The 20,865-nt window shown below is 43.8% G+C and overlaps 1 protein-coding gene across 1 annotated transcript in view; it reads left to right on the forward strand.

Annotated features, from left to right (window-relative positions):
* PIN4 (peptidylprolyl cis/trans isomerase, NIMA-interacting 4) overlaps positions 1–12,622 on the forward strand; it is a 70,653-nt gene extending 58,031 nt beyond the window's left edge. The window contains exon 4 of the mRNA XM_045470714.1: positions 12,533–12,622. Coding sequence (XP_045326670.1) covers positions 12,533–12,622 — 90 coding nt within the window. The remainder of the gene's footprint in view (positions 1–12,532) is intronic.
* Positions 12,623–20,865: the final 8,243 nt, after the last annotated feature.

The raw sequence follows: 20,865 nt of genomic DNA on the forward strand, positions 1-20,865 counted from the left end.
GAAGCCAATCCCAAAATGTTACATTCTACTCAATTCCACTTATACGCAATTCAAGAACAATCAAAAATGGATCTATGATAGAAATAAGAAAGGTGGTTTCCTCTGTCAAGGGTGTGGGCATTGACTGGGACAGTGGAAATGGTCTATGTTTTTATTGGTGCAGTGGTTACACACTGCCCACAAGTACCAGAATTCATTGAACTACATGCTTAAGACCTATGCCATTGTACCTTGTGTAAATTATGCCTCCATTTAAAAAATCATGTCCAGGCCTCACCTCTAATTAAATCATAATCTCTAGAGGTGGGGCCTGGGCAAGGACATTTTTTAAATCTCCCCTGGTGGCGCTAATGTGCAGCTGTTCTGAGAACCATTGATTAATATTACCACCACCTTTCCCTAGCAACAGACTCAGCCTTCTATGTCATGGAGACATTTCAAAGGTGCCCATTGAAAAAAGTCCCTCCTAGGATCACCAGCAGAGGTAGACAGGTGGGACAGGTGAGTGGGGTTAGGCACTTACCAATAGGTCTCAGAGGATGTTTCATATCAATACATATAAACACTGAGTTTTACACTTTAAAATGGTTAAACTAGTGAATGTAATGTTATGTGAATTTCACCTCAATTTAAAAAATAAAAAAAAATTAAGATCTTCCTTAGTTTTAATGGCTGCATATATTTTATTGTAAGAGTGTACCTTAATTTATTTGACTTGTCTCCTGCTGGTGGATATTTTTCAAATCTTTTATTTTATTTTATATTTTTATTTTAGACAAAGCATAAGTGGGGGAGAGGAAGAGAGAGACAGAGACAGAGACAGAAACAGAGAGAGAGAGAGAATTTCAAGCAGACTCCATGCTCTGCACAGAGCCTGACTTGGGGCCTGATCCCATAACCCTGGGATCATGACCTGAGCCAAAAATCAAGTGTCAGATGCTCAACTGACTGAGCCACCCAGGCACCCCTCCAGTCTTTTGCTATTACAAACATTGTGGCAGTAAATACCCTGGCACATGCATTTTTGTGAATGTGTGAGTATATCTGTTGGATAATTTCCTAAAGGTGGAATTATTGGGGTCTCAGTATATGTGTCTCTCATTTTGATAGAAGCTGCTAAATTGCCTTTCATCAGGGATGAGCAAATTTACATTCCTATCAACAACATATGAGGATACCTGTTTCCCCACACCTTTGGTAACAGTGTTTGCCAACCTTTTGATCCTCACCCTTCTGATTATTAAAAAGTTTTATTTTGCATTTCCTTGAAGAATAGGTCTTCACTGAGACAAGTCAAGTTGAGAACAGAGGTGTCCTTTTGGAGGTAGAGAGGGAGGCAGGTATCCCCCTGCCCCCCTGGGCAGTTATCTGTTCTAGTGTAGGGTTGGCTTTGAACAAGTCACCAAGAATCCTGAGAACTCTTTACCGAATATTAAGGACTCCCAAATGTCTTTCTTAGGTCCAAACCTCTCACTTCAGCCCCAGACTCCTATATCAAGGGCTCCCTGACATCTCATACTGAAAGCATCCAAAAGTATGGGTTCCCAACCCACTCTCAAACCTGATCTGCTCCAGTCTTTTCCATCTCTATAAATGGCACCACCATCCATCCAGTTGCTCAAGCCCCAAACCTATAAACTAGAAACATTGTCTCTTCTCTGTCCCAAATCCAATCCATCACCAAGTCCTATCTAGGCTCTATCTCCAAAATACATCCTGAATCTCTCCACTTTACCCCACCAGATTGCAAGCACCCACCTGGCATTTACCAGTGGCTTCCTAATTGGCCTCCCTACTCCCACTCTTGTCTCCCAATCCATTTTTCGTATTAAGGTAATCGAATTTATTCTTCAAACAGCAACCAATAATCTTTTTTAAAAATAGAAACCAGACCACATCACTCCTTTGCTTAGAAACTTTCATTAGTTCACAATGCACTGAAAATACCATCCAAACTCCTCATCATGGCCCTCAAGTCCCTAGTGACCTGACCCATCCAAATCTCACTTTGTGTGTTCATTTCACCCCAACCACATTGGCTTTCTTTGTCTTCTTCAAACAACCAAGCCCATTTCCACCACAGGGTCTTTGCATTTTCTGTTCCTTCTACCAGGAACACTTTCCCCTAAAATCTTAGCATGGCTGGCTCCTTCTTATCATTGATATCTCCACTATCTCTTTTGTGAGACATTTCCTGACCCATCTTCTCTAAAGTAACTACCTCACCTCCCTCATCCTGTTTATGTCCTTTAGTGCCCTTACTATTTTTTAATGTTTATTATATATTTTGAGAGAGACAGAGAAAGAGAGAGAAGGTACGAGCATGAGCAGGGGAGGGGAAGATAGGGAGAGAGAGAATCTGAAGCAGGTTCTATGCCATTAGCGTGGAGCCTGACTTGGGGCTCTATCTCACGAACTGTGAGATCATGACCTGAGCTGAAATCAAGAGTCAGAAGCGTAACTGACTGAGCCACCCAGGTGCCCCTAGAGCCCTTACTACTATTGAAAAGTATCTCCTTTCTCTATATACTTCCATATTATTTGTTTCTCCTCTAGGAACATTAGTTCCATGTCTGTATCTTTATATATTTTTTTTAATGTTTTTATTTATTTTTGGGACAGAGAGAGACAGAGCATGAACGGGGAGGGGCAGAGAGAGAGGGAGACACAGAATCGGAAGCAGGCTCCAGGCTCTGAGCCATCAGCCCAGAGCCCGACGCGGGCTCGAACTCACGGACCGCGAGATCGTGACCTGGCTGAAGTCGGACGCTTAACCGACTGCGCCACCAAGGCGCCCTCCATGTCTGTATCTTTAATAACCACAATAGTTCTGATGCATAGTAGGTGCTTAAAAAATATTTGGAAGGGGGGGGGTGACTGGGTGGCTCAGTCAGTTAAGCCTCTGACTCTTGATTTCAGCTCAGGTCATGATCTCAGGGTTTGTGAGTTACACCCCCAAGTTGGGCTCCCCACCTGCTTGGGATTCTCTCTCTCCCCCTCTCTCTCTGCCCCTCCACTGCTCGTGCTCTCTCTCTTAAAATAAATAAATAAATAAATAAACCATATATATGTGTGTATATATATATATATTTGTATGGAATGAATTGTTCAGTAGTGCTTTCTTGTTTTCAAAGCCTTCTCCTGGTCAGGATCTCAGATTTAAAGAGAGAGGAGGCCATTGGAGAAAGAAGGGTTGTTTTTCAACCCCTAGAAGGGAACAAAACGGATTTTAAGGACTTGTGGTCTGCATCTATCCAAATAATTAGCAAAAAAAGTCTAAATAAAGCTCTCCTTGGAAACACTGGGGATCCTTCTTTGAATTATCGCGTGTCATTGCAAGCAATAAAACGGCCTTCTTTTGTCAATATTCTCTGCTTCAAATGTGTCACTAATTCCAGCTGGCCTCGACCCAGCCAATCTGAATGACCGAAAGGCAGAGTGAATACAATTTAATCAGTGGCTCGGCCCCCGCAGGATGAGCTGGCGGTGTCTCTGTGGGCCTCATCGCTAAAAGGTGTTCCAGGGGCAGTGATTTTTGCAGCGAATAAAGGAGGGCCAGCAGGAACCCCGCTCCTGCGGCGGGGAATCTGGCAGGCACTGGCTCAGGGAGGGGCGAAGCGGGCAGGGGGGAGCTGCAGAAAGGCGGGGGACAAGTAGGAAAGAAGACAATGCCACGAAAAAGAATAGTCATTGTACGGATAGCCACTCCTCGGTTTACAGTTTTACAAACTGGTCAAGCCATTATCTCTTTTCTGCCCGACGACAGCCTCCGTGCTGGTTATTGCCCTGATACCAACGGGGAAACCGAGGCTCAGAGAGGTGACGGCTCCCTGTGGCGCTGTGTCCCTGGCCGTGCCCGCCATCTCGGTGCCCGTGGCGTGCACCGCTCCCCCGCCTCATCTCTTGCCATTAGTGAGCCCGGAGGCGCCGAGGCCGTTGCTATGGCATCTCTGGAGTGTCACAAGTGCCCAGGAAGCATACAAATCGACCTGCGTGAGACACAGCCCTGTGCAAAACAAGTTCCAATTTACTCGCAATAATTACCACTCCCAGATAATCGCCTGTACCCAGGCGGGCAAGGAGGGTTTGGTGGGGGGAAGGGAGGAAAGAACAAGGGCGGGTGCACCAGGCAGAAGGAAGCCGCCTTGCCAAGGTTGGGGTTTGAGGGAAGGGTGGGGGAAAAGAGAGGTGGTCTTCGCGAATTTGGCACTGGCAAGGGCTCTGTCTTGTTTGGTCCTGGTAACTTCAATGGTCTTCTGGATGCATCATATCAAGGCATTTCATTCAGTATGTACTGGGTACTTTGGTGGTGGGCATTTTGCCTGGCATTGGGGATGCAAATGCCAGTTCCTGTGGTGGAGTGACTCACAGACTCCTGGGAGACAAAAAAAAAAAAAAAAAAAAAAAAAAAAAAAAAAAAAAAAAAAAAAAAAAGGAAAAAGGAAAAGAAAAAAAGCAAGACACACAAACAAGGTACAATTATACAATTATAAGGGCCATTATTCATTCAATATGTGTTTATTAAGTACCTACTATATGCCAGGCATTTTGCAGAGGATACAGCAGTGAACAAAACAGACAAAAACTGGGGAGTGGGAGGGAGGGGAAGGTGGGTGATGGGTATTGAGGAGGGCACCGTTTGGGATGAGCACTGGGTGTTGTATGGAAACCAATTTGACAATAAATTTCATATATTGAAAAAAAAATAAATAAAACTACTAGAAAAGAAGAAACAAATAAATCTTTCTTTGCAAAGAAAAAAAAAAAAAACAGACAAAAACTCCTGCCCTCCTGAAGTTTAAGTTGGAGTGGAGAGAGACAACAACTTTTAAAAATGTAATAAATGGGGCGCCTGGGTGGCGCAGTCGGTTAAGCGTCCGACTTCAGCCAGGTCACGATCTCGCGGTCCGTGAGTTCGAGCCCCGCGTCAGGCTCTGGGCTGATGGCTCAGAGCCTGGGGCCTGTTTCCGATTCTGTGTCTCCCTCTCTCTGACCCTCCCCCGTTCATGCTCTGTCTCTCTCTGTCCCCAAAATAAATAAACGTTGAAAAAAAAAAATTAAAAAAAAAAAAAAAAAAAAAAATTAAAAATGTAATAAATGTATACTGTTACTTGGTGTATTTGTCTGGGTTCTCCAGAGAAACAGAACCAATAGGATGTGTATACATACATAATGACATTTACTGTAAGGAATTAATTAATAGAATTTTGGAGGCTGGGGTCACCTGAGTGATTCAGTCAGTTAAGTGTGCGACTTCAGCTCGCTTCAGCTCATGATCTCATGGTTCATGAGTTCGAGCCCCACATCCAGCTTTCTGCTGTCAGGACAGAGCCTGCTTCAGATCCTCAGTCTCCCTCTCTCTCTGCCCCTCCCCTGCTCGCTTGCACATGTGCTCTCTCTCTCCCTCAAAAATAAACATTAAAAAATTAGTCATCACAAGAAAAAAATTGTAAAAAAAAATTTTGGAGGCTGAGAAGTCTACAATATGCAGTGGGTGAGGCAGAGGGAGACAATGGTATGTATAGTTCCAGTCTGAGTCTGAAGGCAGGAGGAGACTAATGTCCAGCTCCAAGACAGTCAGGTAGAAAGAATTCTTTCTTACTCAATCTTTTATTGTATTCAGGCTTTCAGTGCATTGGGTGAAGCCCACCCACACTGCGGAGGGCAATCTGCTTTTCTCCGTCTACAGATTCAAATGTTAATCTCATCCAGAAACACCCTCGAAGACACACCAGGAGATAATGTTTAACCAAATACCTGGGCACCCAGTGGCCGGGTCAGGTTGACACATGAAATGGACCATCACAGCTAAGTGAGAGGCCTGGCTATAGTTGCTGACAAGTGCAAGCAAGGGAGAAAAATAAAACAGGAGCATAGGAATATGAAGTGTTTGTTGGTGGGATAGGGGTTGCAAATTTAAACAGGGTGATGGCGAAAGTCTCTCTGAGAAGATATCATTTGCACGAAGACTTGAAAGAAGTGAGGCAGCAAGCCATATGGATTTCCAAGAATTTTCCAGGCAAAAGAAACAGGAGGTACAAAGGCACTGAGGCAAGAGCATGTTTGGTGTGTTGAAGGAACAGCAGTGAGTCCAGTATAGCTGGAGCAGAGTGAGGAAGGGAGAGAGGGCTAGAAAAGAGGCACAGACGGAGCACACAGGCCATGTAGGCCAAAGTAAGGATGGATACTACAAATTAAATGAGAGCCATTACAGGATTTTGAGGTGGAGACATGGCACGATTTGACACATGTTTTTATTTTTTTTTTAAGTTTATTTATTTTGAGAGAGACAGAGACAGAGAGAGAGAGAGAGCAGAAGGGGGGCAGAGAAAGAAGGAGAGAATCTCAAGCAGGCTGTTCAGGGTCTGGGTGGAGCCGGACATGGGGCTTGAACTCACAAACTGTGAGATCATAACCTGAGCCGAAATCCAGAGTCAAATGCTTAACCAACTGAGCCACCCAGGCACCCCTGACATGTGTTTCAATAGGATCCCTCTGGCTTCTGTGTAATGAATAGACCATGTGTGGGAAGTGTGGTGAGGGGCAAGGGTGAAGCAAGTGCCCTGCTAGGGGCAAAGGAGCAGATAGGGTACGATTGCAATAAGTACCTGGGAACTTAGAGCAGGGTGGCACCTGTGGAGATGGTGAGAAGTGATGGCTTCTGGATATACTTTGAAGGTAGAGCCAGTGGGATTTGCTGATGGATTGGACATGTGATGGGATGAAAAAAGAGGAGCTGAAGGTGATCAAGAGGGGGCATGTCTTGGGACAAGCATTGTGGTGTGAACTGGACAGAGTTCAAGTTCATAGGGACTTGAGTTAAACTGAGCCACACTCCTGCCCTGATCAGCTGTGTGACCCTAGACAAGTTGTTTGCCATCTCTGGACCCAGGTTCCCTCACCTGTAGAAATTTACAGGGCTGTTGTGAAGATTTAATGAGGTGAGGTATGTAAAACTCCTGGTTCCACAGCTGGCACAGAGTAGGTGCTCCCTGAGCACTTGCCTCCTTGTCCTTCCATTTCTGAGGAAGTTGGAGAAGCTTCAGAGCAGAGCCAAGATGAGGGACTGTAAAGATGACTGGGGTTTTGTTAGGTGGAAAAGGGTTGGGGCATCTGGCTGGCTCAGTCAGTAGAGCACGCTCTTGATCAAGAGTAGACTCTTGATCTCAGGCCCATGAGTTTGAGTCCCACGTAAGGGTAGAGTTACTTTAGAAAAAATGGGTAGGGGGACAAAAGGGCTCATTCTTCACAACAGCAGGGGGAAATGAAGCCAATGGCCAGGCAGGCCTTAGTGGATGTTCTAGGGTGGGGAAGGCTGCAGGAGGACAGGGAGCACTTGGGCATGGAGAGAGGGTAGAGGAAATAAAATCATGTGCAAAGAAAGGGGCCCCAACGGGAAGGGGTGAGGAGATGGGAGGCTAACCTCCCACCTCCTTGGTTCTGCCTTTGACCCAGAGGACCTTTGAAACCTTCTCAGTTATGGGATGAGGTTGGTCATAACTATGGCATACAAATTCCCAGCATGGTGAGGGGTTACTGAGCTCTGTGCTATGTGGAGTCACACAATAAACATCTGGCTTGGCCACCGGCCAAGACAGCCCGTCCCCCAATTCTGGCCATACACACAGTGATTACAAACATATGGCCCCCAAGGAGGGGCCTTTCCAAAAGTCCTCAAGAGCCATCTTTGCCTTCTGGCCCAAATCGCCCCAGCCTGGGGCCTGCCAGTGGGGCCCCCTCACTGCTTTACTTCTTGCACAAAAGCACAAATTCCTCTTACCTCTTATGGGGTAAATAGACCCATGCCAACAAACCCCTCACTCCAGAACCATGAACCAATCAATCCCCCACTTCATGGAGGCTCTGACATCATCTGCCTGGGTTCCGATCCAGTCCCACGTCTGTTCTTGATATCTCTGAGCCTTATTTTATACCTCTACCAAGGAGGATATAAATGACATCTCCTTTGCAGGCTTGATGAAAGGCTCAAATGGAATTATTTGAGACTATGACTCAGAGTCTTCAAGTACTGAAAAGACATGGACTGACCCCCACCTCCGGCTCCATATTCAATTCTACCACTATCATTAAATGATTCAGAGTAAAAATTATACCAAACTGTAAAAAGGGGAAGAAAGTCCAACCAAGTTCTGATTTTTCCTGTGATGACTACTTTGATGGAATCCTTTGAAATATCAACTATCATATTCTTCTCCCAAATACTTTTGTTGTTGTTCCTGCTTTTTGAATGCTCTAAGCATTTTTATTGAGCAAATGGGCCCTGGATAATATGGATTTGGAAACTGTAACAGGTCAGAAACATTCTTGTTGGCCAGGATCAGCTAGCATTCAATAGAGTTTACTACCTGCCAGGGAATGTTCTAGTTCATTTTATCCTCAAAACAAGCTCTGTGAGGTTGGTATAATTATTACCCCCCTTTTACAGATGGAAAAGGTAAGTATCAGGGGAATGAATGACTTTCCCAATGTCAAACAGCTGCCAAATGTCGGTGGAGGCTTTGGAAGTGGGCAGTCTTGTTGCCAAGGCCATATGCTTAGTCACTATGTTATACTGTCTCTTCAAACTGTTGGATCAAACCCTGTGAGATCCTTGTATCCCAAGGGGAATGTGCATAGGTTGAGACAGTGGGATTGGCTCTCAGCAGCCCTCTCCATGGGTAGAGAGGCAGCCCCAAGCCCACATCCTTACTGAAAATTACATGAGTGTTCAAACTGACAATCGTGCTGCCCAGTGCACCTCTTTGGGGAGGCATCTTTAAGTCCAAAGGTCCTTTCTACTCATAGAATTGAAGTCTCAACTCAGTCTCAGGCCTGCCAGCTTTCTTCTCCCATAAGAGCAAGCAGATCTGGGCACCTGAGTGGCTCAGTCAGTTGAGCCTCTGACTTTGGCTCAGGTCATGACCTCATGGTTCATGAGTTCAAGCTCCATATTGGGCTCACTGCTGTCAACACAGAGCCCGCTTCGGATCCTCTGTCTCCCTCTCTCTCTCTGCCCCACTCACGCTCTCTCTGTCTCTCTCAAAAATAAATGAAATATGGGCTCCTGGGTGGCTCAGTTGGTTAAGTGTCTGATTTTGGCTCAGGTCATGATCTCGTAGTTCACGGGTTCAAACCCTGTGTGGGCTCTGTGCTGACACCTCAGAGCCTGCTTCAGACATCATCTGCTGAAGCCTGCTTCAGATTCTGTGTCTCCCTCTCTCTCTGCCCCTCCCCTGTGTGCACTCTCTCTGTCAAAAATAAATAAAACATTAAAAATAAATAAATACAGGGGTGCCTGGGAGGTTCAGTCGGTTAGGCAGAGGACTTTGGCTCAGGTCATGATCTCATGGTTCACGGGCTCGAGCCCCAAGTCAGGCTCTGTGCTGGTAGCTTGGAGCCTGGAGCCTGCTTCAGAGTCTGTGACTCCCCCTCTCTCTCTGTCCTCTTCCCAGCTCATGCTCTGTGTCTCCAAAAATAAATAAACATTAAAAAAACTTTTTTAAATAAAAAATAAAATAAAATAAAATAAATACATAAAATAAACATTAAAAAAAAGCAAGCAGACCCTTTGCAGTGCCTCACAGAGCCTTTGCACTCATCCTCCCTCAACCAGTAGTGTGCATCTGCCCCTTGCCTTTCTCATTCTGCACACCCAGGAGACCTCATCCCTCCATGACTGGAATCACCTTCTTTATTCTGATGACTGGTCCAGATCTCTTCTCTGAACTCTAGAACCATCTCTCCAGCTTTGTGTCTCTCATGGACCTTGCACTCCACCTGCAGTGTGAATTCAGTGGGTGTCTTCTTCCTCAGAACCTTCTCCTCCTCCTTCCATGTTCCTCTTCTTGAGGAATGGCTCTGCCATTTATCCATTTGTTTAAGCCAGAACCCTGGGAGTCATCCTGAAGTTTTCTTTGCCTTCACTTACCATATCCCATCAGGCACAAAGGCCTGTCAATGTTACCTCCTATATATCTCGTGAATCTACTCCCTTTTCTTCATCCCCACTGCTACCTCCCTAGTCCAAGCCACAACCATCTGAGAGATGAAGTAAAAGGCAAAAGGCTTCCCTTGCCCTTTATGCCTCTATTCTCCCCCTTCCAGTCCATCCTTCAACCCACAGCCAGCATGAGGATTTTTTTTAACGTTTATTTTTGGGAGAGAGAGAGCACACGCGAGCATGAGTAGGGGAGGGGCAGAGAGAGAGGGAGACAGAGGATCCAAAGCAGGCTCTGCACTGACAGCAGAAAGCCCAATGTGGGACTCAAACCCATGAACCATGAGATCATGACCTAAGCTGAAGTCAGACCCTTAACCGACTGAGCCACCCAAGTGCCCCACTAGGGTGAATTTTTTAAAACAAAATCTGGGTGTCTTCTTGGTGCCCTTTGATAACTTTATTTTTCTTAGGGTTAAGGTGAGATTCCTATACACATCTGATTGCTAATTTTTTAAGTTATTTTATTCATTTTGAGACAGAGAGGGCATGGGAGGGGCAGAGAGAGAGGGAAAGAGAGAGAGAGAGAGAGAGAGAGAGAGAGAGAGAGAGAATCCCAAGTAGGCTCCACACTGTCAGCACAGAGCCCAACATGGGGGCTTGATCTCATGAACGGTGAGATCAGGACCTGAGCTGAAATCAAGAGTCTGATGCTTAACTGACTGAGCCACCCAGGTGCCCCACGTCTGATTGCTATTGAGCAAGCCATTTTCCAGGATGGGCTCTGGACTCTATATTAAACCTCAGTACTGATGCCAAACCAGCCACCTGACAGCCAATGTGACTTTGGGTGCACTCTTAACCTCTCTGACCTACAATTCTCTCACTAGCACGGTAGGACAATAACAGATCCCACACAGCGGGATTGCTGTGAGGGTGCATGTAGCGTGCTGAGTTCTGTGCCTCACACTGAGGTGCTCTAATCACTCACTTCAAGTCAGATCTTAGAATTACAAAGTCATTGGTACCAGCCATATAAATTTTCATTGATTTCATCAATGAATGATTAATAATCATGATTAATAACATCATAGATCTGGGGAAATTGTACTATACATTATTATTATGAGGTCATTCTTGTATTAATTTGACTTTTTGATTATCTCTCCAGCTGCACTTCTCACAACCTCCCCCCCAGCTCTTCCTTAGCCTTTTGTTGTCACACACTCCCACCCCCTAGTGTTCTCACCCTGTCTCCCTGTTAAATTTTTCTCTCCCCATCTTGATTCCTCCAACCTCTTTTTGTTTTGCTAAATCCCTTCCAGTATCAGCTCAGGCACTGATTCTTCTAGGAAGCCTTTCCAGACCCTCCCTGAGACCACTGTAAATGGCTCTTTGATGGGCCCCCAGAGCACCCCATGCTCCTTTTTCTATCATACTGTATTTTTAAGTATATGTGTAGTTTTGCTTTTTGTGGTTTCAGTTACCCAAGGTCAACCATGGTCCAAAGCAGATGGCCCTCCTTCTGACATAGCAACAGGTCAGAAGTAACCTGTAACAATGCTTGCATCATTCACCTCTCTTCATCCCATCACGTAAGCATTTTATCATCTCACATAATCACAAGAGTGAGTGCAGTACAATAAGATATTATGGGAGACAGAGAACACACTGGCATAACATTTATTACAGAATATTGTTATGATTGCTCTATTTACTAATTATTGTCGTTAATCTCTTGCTGTGTCTATTTATGAATTTAACTTTATCGTAGGTACATATAGGAAGAAACAGTATGTATAAGGTTCAGTACTATCTGCGGTTTCAGACATCCACTGGTGGGGGGGGGTCTTGGAACATATCTCCCACAAATAAGGTGGGACTATTGTATTCACTTGTCAGACTCCTGTAATTAGGCCATCAGTTTGGTGAGGAGCTCTGTGTCTTATTCACCACTATATCCCATGTTATTAACACTTCTGGACACACAGTCATTGTCCAATAAATGTTTGTTGAATGAACAAGAAACCAGCCTGACAGAAATTCTCTCCCAGCACCTCCCCACACTCCCTTCAGGGTGTCCAAGGCCCTGAGCCAAACCTCTTCATAGTTAAAAGCTGCAACCTGAGCACAGAATCAGAATGAACCGAAGGTAGTGGGTTGAATACCTGGTCACTACAAGAACTTTCTATCTCTGCCTGAGAGGTATTTCTCTCCTTAGGTTTATAACCATCTCATGCTCTGTGGGTCTAGTGAAGATGTGTTAGTGTGTGTGGTGGTGGCGGCGGGGGGGTGGATTTAGGGCAAGTAGATTCACCTCCCTGCATTTCATTTTTATCATCTATAAAATGACGAATAAGGTCCACTTGACGGGGTCATCATGGAGATTCACTGAGATAACACATGGAGGTGCTTTGTAAACTCTAAAGGGCTACAGGTAGCACTTAATGATGATTGAGCACAGAAAATGTGTTGCTCTTTAGCTCAAGTCTTTTCAAGACCCCATGTAGACAAGGGCCCTCCTGCTTATACAGCATTATCTTTAACAATCAGGTTACGACTGATTGACATTATCGCTTTCTTTATATTTGGCAGATCTCCGGCCTGTGGCAACATGCTCGTCACCATAGAGACCTGAGAACCCCTCTAGTCTCATTGGTACCACATTTACAAACCAACCCTTAAAGTGGATTATTTTGCAGATGGCTGCTCTCATCTATTCAATGTTGATTCTATTAGTTCCAATTTCAGAAGGTGACATTTTCTGACCTTGTCCCCTTAAGCATAAGCAAAAACTTTCGCTTCCTTTTTTTTTGGAAATGAAAAAGGACAAGGTGTACTTGGGGAAACAGTGAGGAAACAAGACAGGGAAAGGTTTGTAGGGGTCTTGCAGGATATACCTCTTATTCATTCATTCATTCATCCATTCATTCATCCAGCACCCACAGCATGCCGGTGAATGGGCTAGATGGTGGGGATTATGGTGGTGAACAAGATTAACCTTATGGACCTCACAGACTCCCAAGGGAGAGAGACAATTAAATAGACAATTTTTTAAAAGTAAACTATACACCCTGGGAATGCAAGCTGGTGCAGCCACTCTGGAAAACAGTATGGAGGTTCCTCAAAAAACTAAACATAGAACTACCCTATGGCCAAGCAGTTGCACTACTAGGCATTTATCCAAGGGATACAGGTATGCTGTTTCGAAGGGACACATGCTACCTCAATGTTTATAGCAGCACTATCAACAATAGCCAATGTATGGAAAGAGCCCAAATGTCCATCGACGGATGAATGGATAAAGAATATGTGGTGTGTGTGTGTGTGTGTGTGTATGTATATATATATATACACACTGGAGTATTACTCAGCAATCAAAAAGAATGAAATCTTGCCATTTGCAACTACATAGATGGAACTGGAGGGTATTATGCTAAGTGAAATTAGTCAGAGAAAGACATATGTGACTTCACTCATATGAAGACTTTAAGAGACAAAACAGATGAACATAAGGGAAAGGAAGCAAAAATAATATAGAAACAAGTAGGGGGATAAAACATAAGAGACTCATAAATATGGAGAACAAACAGAGGGTTACTAGGGGGTGTTGGGGGGGGAATGGGCTAAATAGGTAAAGGGCATTAAGGAATCTACTCCTGAAATTATTGTTGCACTATGTACTAACTAATTAGGATGTAAATTAAAAAAAAATTAAATTAAAGAAAAAGTAAACTATGCACCCAATGTGGGGCTTGAACTCACAACCCCAAGATCAAGAGTTGCATGCTCCAGTGGCTGAGCCAGCCAGGCACCCCTAAATAGACCATTTTAATACAGCATGGTAGATTCTAGAATGGGAAGAACAGGGAAACGGTGTGCTGTGGGCTCCTAACCTTCCCAGAAGTTTCCCAGAGAAAGCAATATCTCAGCTGAGACCTGAAGAATGGCTGAGTATGGGGAAAAATGTTCCTGGAAGAAAAAAGCACCAAAATAATAGGAAGAGAGATGGGAACAATGTAAATTTGAAGGTCTAAGAGAGAAAAGCAGGGACTACAGAAATAGAAACACTGTGAGGGTGGGAGTCTATTTGGGACATGCTGATTTTGAGATGTTTGGGGACCACCTAAGAGATGTCTGGGTGGCAGGTGACTATGAGGGTCTGATGTCCAAGAAAGAAGTTGTGGTGACTAGAGACCCGGGAGTTGGGAACTACTGTGTTGTCCTTCTATTGAGAAAATAGCTTAAGACCGCAGTGAGGAGGGCTTGCAAAAAGCCCAAGGAATTTGGACCTGATTCTACAAACAGTGTGTTTGACCAAGAGTTATTTTTTTAATGTTTATTTATTTTTGAAAGACAGAGAGAGATAGAGCATGAGTGGGGGAGGGGCAGGGAGAGAGGGAGACACAGAATTCGAAGCAGGCTCCAGGCTCTGAGCTGTCAGCACAGAGCCGGACCCCAGGGCTTGAACCAAAGAACTGTGAGATCATGACCTGAGCCAAAGTCTGATGCTTAACTGACTGAGCCACCCAGGTGCCCTAAGAGGTGTTTTTTTTTTTTTTTTAAATGTTTATTTATTTTTGAGAAAGAGAGAGAGTGAGGAAAAGGCAGAGAGAGAGAGAGAGAGTGGGACAGAGGATCCAGAGCAGGCTCTGTGTTGACAGCATAGAGCCCAACGCACGGCTTAAACCCATGAACTGTGAGACCATGACCTGAGCCACAGTCAGACACTTAACCCACTGATTCACCTAGGTGCCCCTGAACAAGAAGTTTTGAAGACAAAGGGACACAATTCAAACTGGGCTCTAGGAATTGGGTGTATGGTAGAGAGATTTGGGTGGGAACAGAGGAAGTCACCCATGGCACAAGTGACCAAGAGGATGGAGAAGGAGGGCACATGTAAAGACAGTGAGGAGGTACACTCCACAGGACCAGGGCAGCCAGCTGAGTCTCACAGCATAGCCCACATAGTGTGCTGGAGCTGGCTCATACCAGCTCACAAGAGCCAATTGTTAAATTTTTAGGAATTTTCTGAGCCACTTGTTAAAAACAGCCATTATTATTAGAAATGCAAAAATATATAAGTATTAAAATTATATTTAAATGTTAATATACAAATTTACAATGAAGTAAATTATATTAAATGCAAAGGTAATGGGAGTACCTAGGTGTCTTAGCCAGTTAAGCGTCTGACTCTTGATCTTGGCTCAGGTCATGATTTCATGGTTTGTGGGTTCGAGCCCCGCATCGGGCTCTGTGCTGAGAGTGCAGAGCCTGCTTGGGATTCTGTTTCTCCCTTTCTCTGCCCCTTGCACGCTTGCATTCTCTCTCTTTCTCTCTCTCTTAAAATAAAGAAATAGGGGCGCCTGGGTGGCTCAGTCGGTTGAGCGTCCGACTTCAGCTCAGGTCACGATCTCGCGGTCCGTGGGTTCGAGCCCCGCGTCGGGCTCTGGGCTGATGGCTCAGAGCCTGGAGCCTGCTTCCCATTCTGTGTCTCCCTCTCTCTCTGCCCCTGCCCCGTTCATGCTCTGTCTCTCTCTGTCCCAAAAATAAATAAACGTTGGAAAAAAAAAAACAAATAACAACACTTTGGTCAGAACTACATTTCTTTGTTGACTGCAACCAGAACCATAGATTTTTTAAAAGTTTTATTTATTTAAGTAATCTCTACACCCAAAATGGGGCTTGAACTCACAACCCTGAGAGCAACAGTCACACACTCTTTGTCATGACTGAGCCAGCCAGGCACCCCCATAACCACAGATTGCTATGGATATGAGAATTTGGCAAAAGTCAATGACAGCATCCCGTGAGATCCAACTGGCTATAGCAATATATGGAAATCACGATAAAGATTATTTCCTATTTCATTATTATTTGTAAATTGTGTTATACATCCTTTATATCAGTAAAACATAATAAACCTATGTACATGTATAGGTACACTTTTTTTTAAAGTAGGCTCCACACCCAGCGTGGAACCCAACACAGGGCCTGAACCCACAACCCTGAGATCAAGACCCTAGTCGAGATCAAGAGTCAGACGCTTAACTGAGACATCCAGGTGCCTGTAGGTACACATTTTTTTAGAGAGTTGGTTATTAAACAGTTACCAACACACCACTGATTACACGTGTTCACCATTGCTAGAAAAGCTAAGAAAAATACATGAGTATATCCCTAGGAAAGCCCCAGGGATAAACTGAAAAGCTGTTAGCTCTTGGAAAATTTCTTCTTTCTGTTGTTATTATTACTGTTATTACTAAATGATGTCTGTTGCCTCTTGGGAACATTCTTTGTTATTATTTATTGTTTAAAGAGTATGACATTTTCAAAAGCCAAAATGGTAGAGAAAAATCAACCCAAAAACTCCAGCCTGAGCACATCAAACCTTTTAATTTTCATTCTCTTTGAACTTTAGATCTTTGGGTTTGGGGACTTTTCTGAGCCCAACAATCTAGGCAGATAAGTGGATTCTCTTGATTTGGCGTGGGAAAGTTCTATCCGAAAAGACAGCATCTCTCTTTAGTATCTAGTTTATACCCAAGGCAACATGGAAATTAACTGCTTTGGTGGAGCCCCCTGAGAGCCAGCCCCTGCCATCTCTTGGCACTAGGAACCTGAGGTCATGATGTCTGCAACTTACCTTCAAAGGGTTCAGAGTAATGTGTGTGTCTGTGTGTATGCCTACATACAGAAATAAAGTAAATATGACAAAATGTTAATTATTCAATCTAGCTGGTATCTATATGGATGATCATAGTACTACTCTTTTGGCTTTTCTGTATATTCGAAAATGTTCATAATATAAACCACATACATAAAAATGGAGTCAGTGAGGGACACCTAGGTGGCTCAGTCAGTTAAGCGTCTGACTTCAGCTCAGGTCATGATGTCACCATTCATGAGTTTGAGCCCTGCGTCAAGCTCTGTGCTGACAGCTCAGAGTCTGGAGCCTGCTTCAGATTCTGTGTCTCTCTCTCTCTGCCCCTACCTGGCTTGTGCTCACTGTCTCTCTCAAAAATAAGTAACCAAAAAAAAAAAAAAAAATGAAGTCAATGAGAGATGCTAAGAGAGGAGAATTAACTTTCATGTTCTAGAAACAGCAAGGGGCCAGTGTGGGTAGAACAGATTGAGCCAGCAGGAGAGTAGTAGGAGGTGAGGTGAGAGGCCAGATTGTGGGTGCTTCATAGGGCCTCGTAACTGTGGCTTTTAGTCTGAGTGAGATGGGAGCCATTTGGAGGAGTGACCTGACTTGACTCACACACTTTATTATTTTTTTAAATTATTATTACTATTTAAATTTATTTATTTATTTATTTATTTATTTATTTATTTTTAATCTTTATTTATTTTTGAGAGAGAGAGAGAGAAAGAAACAGAGAAAAAGGGAGACACAGAATCCAAAGCAGGCCCCAGGCTTGGAGCTGTCAGCACAGAGCCCAACATGGGGCTCGAACTCATGAACCATGAGATCACAACCTGAGCTGAAGTTGGACGCTTAACCAACTGAGCCACCCAGGCACCCCAATTGTTATTACTATTTAAAGATTTTATTTTTTAATGTTTCTTTATTTTGAGAGAGAGAGTGAGCAGGAGCTGGGGAGGGACAGAGAGAAAGAGAGACAGAGAATCCCAAGCAGGCTCCAGGCTCCATGCTGTCAGTGCAGAGCCTGATGCGGGGCTCAAACTCACGAACCATGAGATCATGACCAGAGCCAAAACCAAGAGTCAGACGCTTAACTGACTGAGCTATCCAGGTGCCCCTAAAGATTTTATTTTTAAGTAATTTCCACACCCAATGTGGGACTCAAACTCACAACCCCGAGACCCAGAGTCTAGTGCTCCAGTAAGACAGCCAGGTGCCTCCTACTTACACACTTTAAACAGAATCCCTCTGGCTGCTGGGTTGAGACTGTAGGGGGGATAGATGGAAGTGAGAGACCAGTCAGGGGCTAATGCTATAATCTGTAATGTACAGAAGAGTTGTTGGTGCCTCAGACCAGGGTGGTAGCAATGCAGGTGATAAGAAATGGTCCAGCATTGGGGTGCCTGGGTGGCTCAGTTGGTTAAGCATATGACTTCAGCTCAGGTCATGATCTTAAGGTTCATGAGCATGAGCCCTGCTTCAGATGAGTCCCACTTCTCTCTATTGCTGTCTCTCTCTCTCTGCCCCTCGTTGGATTCTGTCCCTCTCTCTACCACTCACTCACTTGCACCCTCTTTCTCTCTCAAAAAAAAAAAAAAACAGAAAGAAAGAAATGGTCTAATATTATTTGAGGTGGGGGGGAGAGGGCAGATACCATACTATTTATTTGTTCCTTTATACATTTATTATGAAAAATGTGAAACATACACATAAGTAGAGCAACTAGTGTAATGAACTCCATGTAACCATCACCCAGCTTCAACATTATTAGCATATAGTCAATCTTGTTTTGTTGATCTTCCTCGTTCACTAGATTATTTTAAAGCAAATTCCAGGTTGCTTGTCATTTCTTCTGCAAACACTTCAGTGTGTACCTCTGAAAAACTTCATAATTATCTCACAAGAAATTAACAATACTTTCTAAATATCACCATATATGCAATCTGGATATATTTTGAAGGTAGAAGCAACTGGGTTTTCTCATAAAATTACATGTGGAGTGTGAGAAAAGGAGATGAATTAAGGACATGTCCAAAGTGTCTGGCTTGTGTAATTGGTAAGACAGTTTGCCATGACCTGAGATAGGGAAGACTGTGTATAGAACTGATTGATGTGGGTCAGGGGGCAGTATGGAGGATATCATTCTTTCTGTAACATCTGGTTTAGCAGCAAGAACACAGGATTTGGATATTAACAAATCAAGATGGCTAGGGATGCCTGGATAGCTCAGTCGGTTAAACATCTGACTCTTGATTTTGGCTCACGTCACGATCTCATGGTTTGTGAGATTGAGCCCCGTGTCGGGCTCTGCAGTGATATCAAGGAGCCTGCTTGGGATTCTCTCTCTCTCTCTGTCCCTTGCCTGCTCTCTCTCTCTCTCAAAATAAGTAAATAAATTTAAAAAATCAAGAGGGCTCTTGTAAACTATAAATTCCTACATAAATCCTAGCTGTTTGTACTCTTCTTGTTCTCAAAACTGTGCTGTGCTGCTCTCTGACTGGAGCATGAGGCCCAGCCCACTGAAGGCACAGGGAAGTAAACCAAACCTAATAAAGTTCAGCTTGCTTCAGTCAGTTTCATCTCTATACCATTTGTCTGCCTCCCTGGCTGAGATGATCTCTGAGGTTCCCTCCAGCTATAAGACTTTATGAATCAAACTGGAAAGCTTCAAAAACCCTAAGAAGACACAAGCCATTTTATTTGGAAAACTATAGCTCATTCTGAGGCTACAGGCTGCTTTGGCTAAGTACACTCATATGACTTGGTTGTTAGGATGGAAATATTCCCCACATTAGGGCTAGTTGCTAATAAAAAAAATTCCTGTGATAGTTTAACATATAAAAAAAGAAAACACATTTAAAATATTCACTTCTGCACAGTGAAAGAAACAACCAGCAAAACTAAAAGGCAACCTATGGAATGGAAGATATTTACAAGTGACATATCTTTCCAGATGGCCAACAGACACCTGAAAAGATGCTCATCCTTGCTTACTGTCAGGGAAATGTAAATCAAAAACTGCAATGAGCTATCACCTCACACCTGTCAGAAAGTCTAAAATCAACAACACGAGAAACAGCAGGTGTTGGCGAGGATATAGAGAAAAAGGAACACTCGTGCGCTGTTGGTGGGAATGCAAACTGGTGCAGCCACTGTGGAAAACAGTGTGGAGGTTCCTCAAGAAGTTAAAAATAGAACTGCCAACGGGGTGGCTGGGTGGCTCAGTTGGTTAAGCGTCCGACTTCGGCTCAGGTCATGATCTCAGTTTGTGGGTTTGAGCCCCGTGTCGGGCTCTGTGCTGACAGCTCGGAACCTGGAGCCCACTTTGGATTCTGTGTCTCCCTTTCTGCTCCTCCCCTGCTCACGTTCTGTTTCTGTCTCTCCTTCAAAAATAAATAAACATACAAGAAAAATTAAAATAAAATAAAATAGGACTGCCCTATGATCCAGCAATTGCACTACTAAGTATTTACCCAAAGGATACAAAAACACTGATTCAAAGGGATACATGCATTCCAATGTTTACAGCAGGATTATTTACAATGGCCAAGATATGGAAGCAGCCCAAGTGTCTACCAATTGATGAATGGGTAAAGATGTGGCATATATATAAAAGGGAATATCAACTGGTCATAAAAAGACTGAAATCTTGCCATTTGCAATGACACGGATGGAGCCAGAGAGTATAATACTAAGCAAAATAAGAGAAAGACAAGTACCATGATTTCACTTATATGTGGAATTTAAGAAACAAAACAAATGAGCAAAGGGAAAAACTAAGAGAGACAAACCAAGAAACAGACTCTTAACTATAGAGAACAAACTGAGGGTTACCAGAGGGGAGGTGGGTGGGGGGCTGGGTTCAATAGGTGATGGGAGTTAAGGACTGCACTTATGTGCTGTATGACATGAGCACCATGTGCTGTATGACATTGCTGAATCATTATATTGTACACCTGAAATTAATAAACTCTGTATGTTAACTAACTGGAATTAAAAACTTAAATAAACTTATGTGGAGGAGCATTAAAAAACAGTGTTAAAAAAAATTCTGGTGGTGTGAGGAGACTGCAGCCAAATACACTAATTCCCCAGTGTGCAAGATGGCTGCCCAATTAGCATCTGGGAAACCACTGCACGTGTGGAAAGAACCAACTGGGAGGCCTCTCATTCCCCACATTTGCCTTGGTTCCTTAGCTAAAATCCAAATAATTTCCATCATCTGCTGAGCTGAGGCTTACAGCAAAACTACAAAGAACAACCACGGGTGCAGCAAGCA

This window comes from Leopardus geoffroyi, chromosome X (genome assembly GCF_018350155.1).
Source record: "Leopardus geoffroyi isolate Oge1 chromosome X, O.geoffroyi_Oge1_pat1.0, whole genome shotgun sequence".
Classification (NCBI taxonomy): domain Eukaryota; kingdom Metazoa; phylum Chordata; class Mammalia; order Carnivora; family Felidae; genus Leopardus; species Leopardus geoffroyi.